Here is a 3,769-nt window from a genome sequence, read left to right as displayed (position 1 = left end):
TTCATGAGTACACTATGTTTTATGTATTTTAATGTTGGCCATGATGATGGCACGTGGAGCACTTGGTATTTTTTTTAGGTAGTGGGCCCTCCTGCTGCTAGCACTCCCAATTAAAACAGATTGGATGTCTAGTGGTGTCAATGACACTGAAACATGATATATTTCATGTTTATTCATCTAAATTTGAGTAATTTTGTCTTTCAATTTGGTTAGTATTGAAATTTATTTATTCAAAAAATATATTAGAAAAAATGATGAATAATAAGCGGTTCAGAAGATGAATGAAAAATAATAATACAAATTCCATAATTCATAGGCGGATTTTAAAGGGGGGCCAGGCCCCCCCCCGGTGGCCGAAAAGTGTCATTGCATATAATTGACTTTCCTATATACGTATATAAAAGTTGTAACGCAATAAAACTGCTACAAAAATGAATGAAATGAACAAAATATATATATATTTTTAAAATGGGTCAAAATTATTTTTCGAGCACCTTACACGGTCAATTGCTTTGCATTTAATTTTTTTAAAAAAATAGAAAAACAATATTATAAAAATGTTTTTCTTTGATCTAAAATATTTTTTACGATTGAAGCAACTTTTTGGGGAGATTGAAAGATTTAGACACACATTTCCTAATCATAATATGGCCTAAACACAAAAAGGAATTGCTTCAATCAAAGAAAACTTTTTCAATGAAAAATTAAGTGTTCAAATGCAAATTTTTCAATCTCAAATATTTTTTCGCGTTCAAAAACTTTTTCTATGATTTAAATTTTTCTTTTGATTGAAGTTATTTTCTTTTTCAAAATCTATATTTTTTAAGCAACCTATATTTTGACTGAATAATAAAGACAAAAATGTCTTAGCCAAAATGTGGCCCAAAAATAAATCAGCATTACTTCAATCAAAAAAGTTGCTTCAATCAAAAAAAAAACAAAAAAATCAATCAAAAAATAATAGCTTTCACATGCATTTTTTTTTTTTTTTTTTAGTTTTTTGAGTTTCAAATTTGTTTTTGCACTCAAACACATTTTTTTTAAATTGAAGCTACATTTTTTTGGTTGAAAATATACTTTGATTGAAGCAACTTTTTTTTTTTATTGAAGGAACTTTTTTTGGGATTGAATAATAAGGACGCAAATCTACCTCCATATGGCTCTGGCCAGGGGATACAATTTTTGAGTGGGGTAACTACATTGGCACGACACCAGCGGGCGTAACACATTCAGTGGATGACGATCTTGGCGAAAAGTATTGCCTAAGCAGCCTGATTTAGAATTCCCCTCAAGAATGATATGGAAAAAACGCTCATTGTCAACTTATTATGATAAATATTCTGGTAAGTTGATGATATTGCTTACACTGCGTTTCGGGGTCATCAACATGTTGTGCCCCCCTTGCCCCAAAGGTCAAACTCCGCCTATGCTATAATTTGGAAGCTGGCCTCCACATACTGTATGTAATAGGACACAGGGCCGGCCCAGCCTATATGCCGACTATGCAGCTGCTTAGGGCCCCTGACCACTAGGGGGCCCTCAATCTGGCAATTGTTTAATTTATATTCTATTTTGTTTACTACAGTTTGCTTTATTTGACTTCTGTGAGTTTTGATACTTGATTACAAGCTTAAAAAAATAAAAGTTCTTCCTTAACTTCTTTCTTTCCTCTTTTAGAAAAAGGTTTGGCGCTATCTACTGTAAGTACTGACAATCATTTGGGGTGAGAAGTTTGAAGTATGCAGTGCAACAAAATCTGATTAATATACAAAATATGGACGTATGGGTTGGATTGCATGTATGGGTTTCACAGTACACTGTGATGAAATGGTGGGCCAAAAATATGGGCCCCTTTGCATTATTTTGCCTAGGGCCCCCAAATGGCCCTGATAGGACATGACAATTTGTAGGCCAATTTCGATACCAAATGTTAATAATATTGTGGCCTACATGACACAGAATGTAATAATTGGAAGCTAGGTCTTTATGGGGTAAAGTGCCAGAAGAAGGGTCTCAAACTCGTTTCATTTGTTCTTTTTCTTCTTGGCAGGTAAACTAAGATTGCTACTCCTCCGAAGTTCGTGGAGGGATCAGAAAGAAATTTGGTAGGCATATTCATTACATGTACAGCATAGGTAGTGTAACTATGGTGCAAGTAACAAAATAATTTCCCTTCAGTCCTGTAATGATTTTTGTATCTTTGCAAAATGTGCCTTCCTTGACTCAAAACTAAAGTTTGACAGTAACACCGGATGAGATTGCGTAAGTGTACCCATTGTAGTGTCCGAAGACGTGGTGTGACGTATTGCGTCACCTGTGTGGGCGTGGTTCCCGGTGCCACTGGCACGGGTCGTCGGTGCCTTGGAAGTGGGAAGGGCGGACTGAGGGGCGGAGACCGGGCTGCGGCCGAGGGTGTGTGTGTGTGTCAGCCGGGTTGAAAGTAGACAAACACACATACGTTCGGCGAGTTGTAACGACGTTGGCGCAGCGGAGTGGGCACAAGTTTGGATTTTTTTTTTCGCCAACGCCAAATATTAAGTGTAAAGCGAAGCGGTGACGTCAAGTTTTTTGCCAAATAGTGCCCGGCTTCCGCCCTCTCGAGGGATTGCGATGCCCTCAGACTTTGTCGCGCTTTTCAGCGGGGAGCTCGACCTCAATTTGCCCGGTTTCTTGCACTCCAAAGGTAACAACCACTCACTTGTGTCGCTAAATGTTGACTTTTGTCTTGAGCTATCTACCTCGTATGACACCTGAGGTGGAGAGACCTTCTCCACAAGAAGAAGCCCCACCGGTCAGACAAGTTTTGTTTTATTTGACTGAAAACTAATTGGTGTTGTACACGAGTTGACCCATAAACATAAACGTGTGCTCGACATGAGGGCCTAAACAAGTTCCAGGATGCATGCAGCAAGTCTCAAAATTCAAGTGCGACATTTACACTTTGTCAACCTTTGAATCTTAAGCTACTTATTTCTACTAGTGGAGCAAACAGTCCAGTACTTGACAACTGTGTGCTACTGATTGAATGCACAGTTTTGCCTCACATGTCATTTAGTTGTTCTACAAGTTGAACACTGTTTGCTATCAACTCATTCACTGTCATTGACCGTGATAAACATCAAATCCATTTCAACTGTCATGGCTAGCAATGAATGAACGTTTCACTGCTTTGACGGCGATAGACATCCAATCTAATTTGACTGTGAGGTACGGCAGCCATAGTCTAATTGAATTGGACGTCTATCGCCGTTTATGCCAGTCTATGAGTTTATGCTACTCATTAACAACTAGCACTTCACTGGTATTACTAGCACCACAAAGTTTTGACCTACTAATATAGTAGCCTACTAATATAATTTCAACCTCATGTACTCAAGCACTTTTTTTTGTTACCAGTAAGACAGTTCAACACCCTATAAAATACCTAGGGTACACTAGTCAGTCAACTGTTACCTACTGTGATGCCCTCCCCCACCCCCCACTAGTTTATGAAATTTCTGTACAGTACTAGAGCAATTACTGCGATTGGCTGGCAACCAATTGAAGGTGTACCCCACCTACTGGATAGCGTTCAGCGCCTCTGCGACCCTCGTGAGGATAAGTGGATTGGAATATGAATGAATGAATACTAGAACAACTAGTGAAGTACAACCCTACCCAAAAAGTAAGCTGGTGACCACTGAGCTGTTTCGTGTGTGTGGGTGCGTTTTTGTTGGTTGTTTTTTTGTTGGCCTTGCCGGCACTCAAACAAGACGAGCAAAAACAAAAC

At 38.7% G+C, this 3,769-nt stretch overlaps 1 protein-coding gene across 1 annotated transcript in view; it reads left to right on the top strand.

The window, feature by feature from the left end:
* Window positions 1-2,424: 2,424 nt before the first annotated feature.
* nfat5b (nuclear factor of activated T cells 5b) overlaps window positions 2,425-3,769 on the top strand; it is a 57,809-nt gene continuing 56,464 nt past the window's right edge. Inside the window, exon 1 of the mRNA XM_057833083.1 lies at window positions 2,425-2,683. Coding sequence (XP_057689066.1) covers window positions 2,611-2,683 — 73 coding nt within the window. The 5' untranslated portion in view covers window positions 2,425-2,610. The remainder of the gene's footprint in view (window positions 2,684-3,769) is intronic.

Source organism: Corythoichthys intestinalis, chromosome 1 (genome assembly GCF_030265065.1).
Source record: "Corythoichthys intestinalis isolate RoL2023-P3 chromosome 1, ASM3026506v1, whole genome shotgun sequence".
NCBI classification, from domain to species: Eukaryota; Metazoa; Chordata; class Actinopteri; order Syngnathiformes; family Syngnathidae; genus Corythoichthys; species Corythoichthys intestinalis.
Note: the sequence above shows the minus strand (reverse complement) of the source record. Positions and strands in the feature narration are given on the sequence as shown.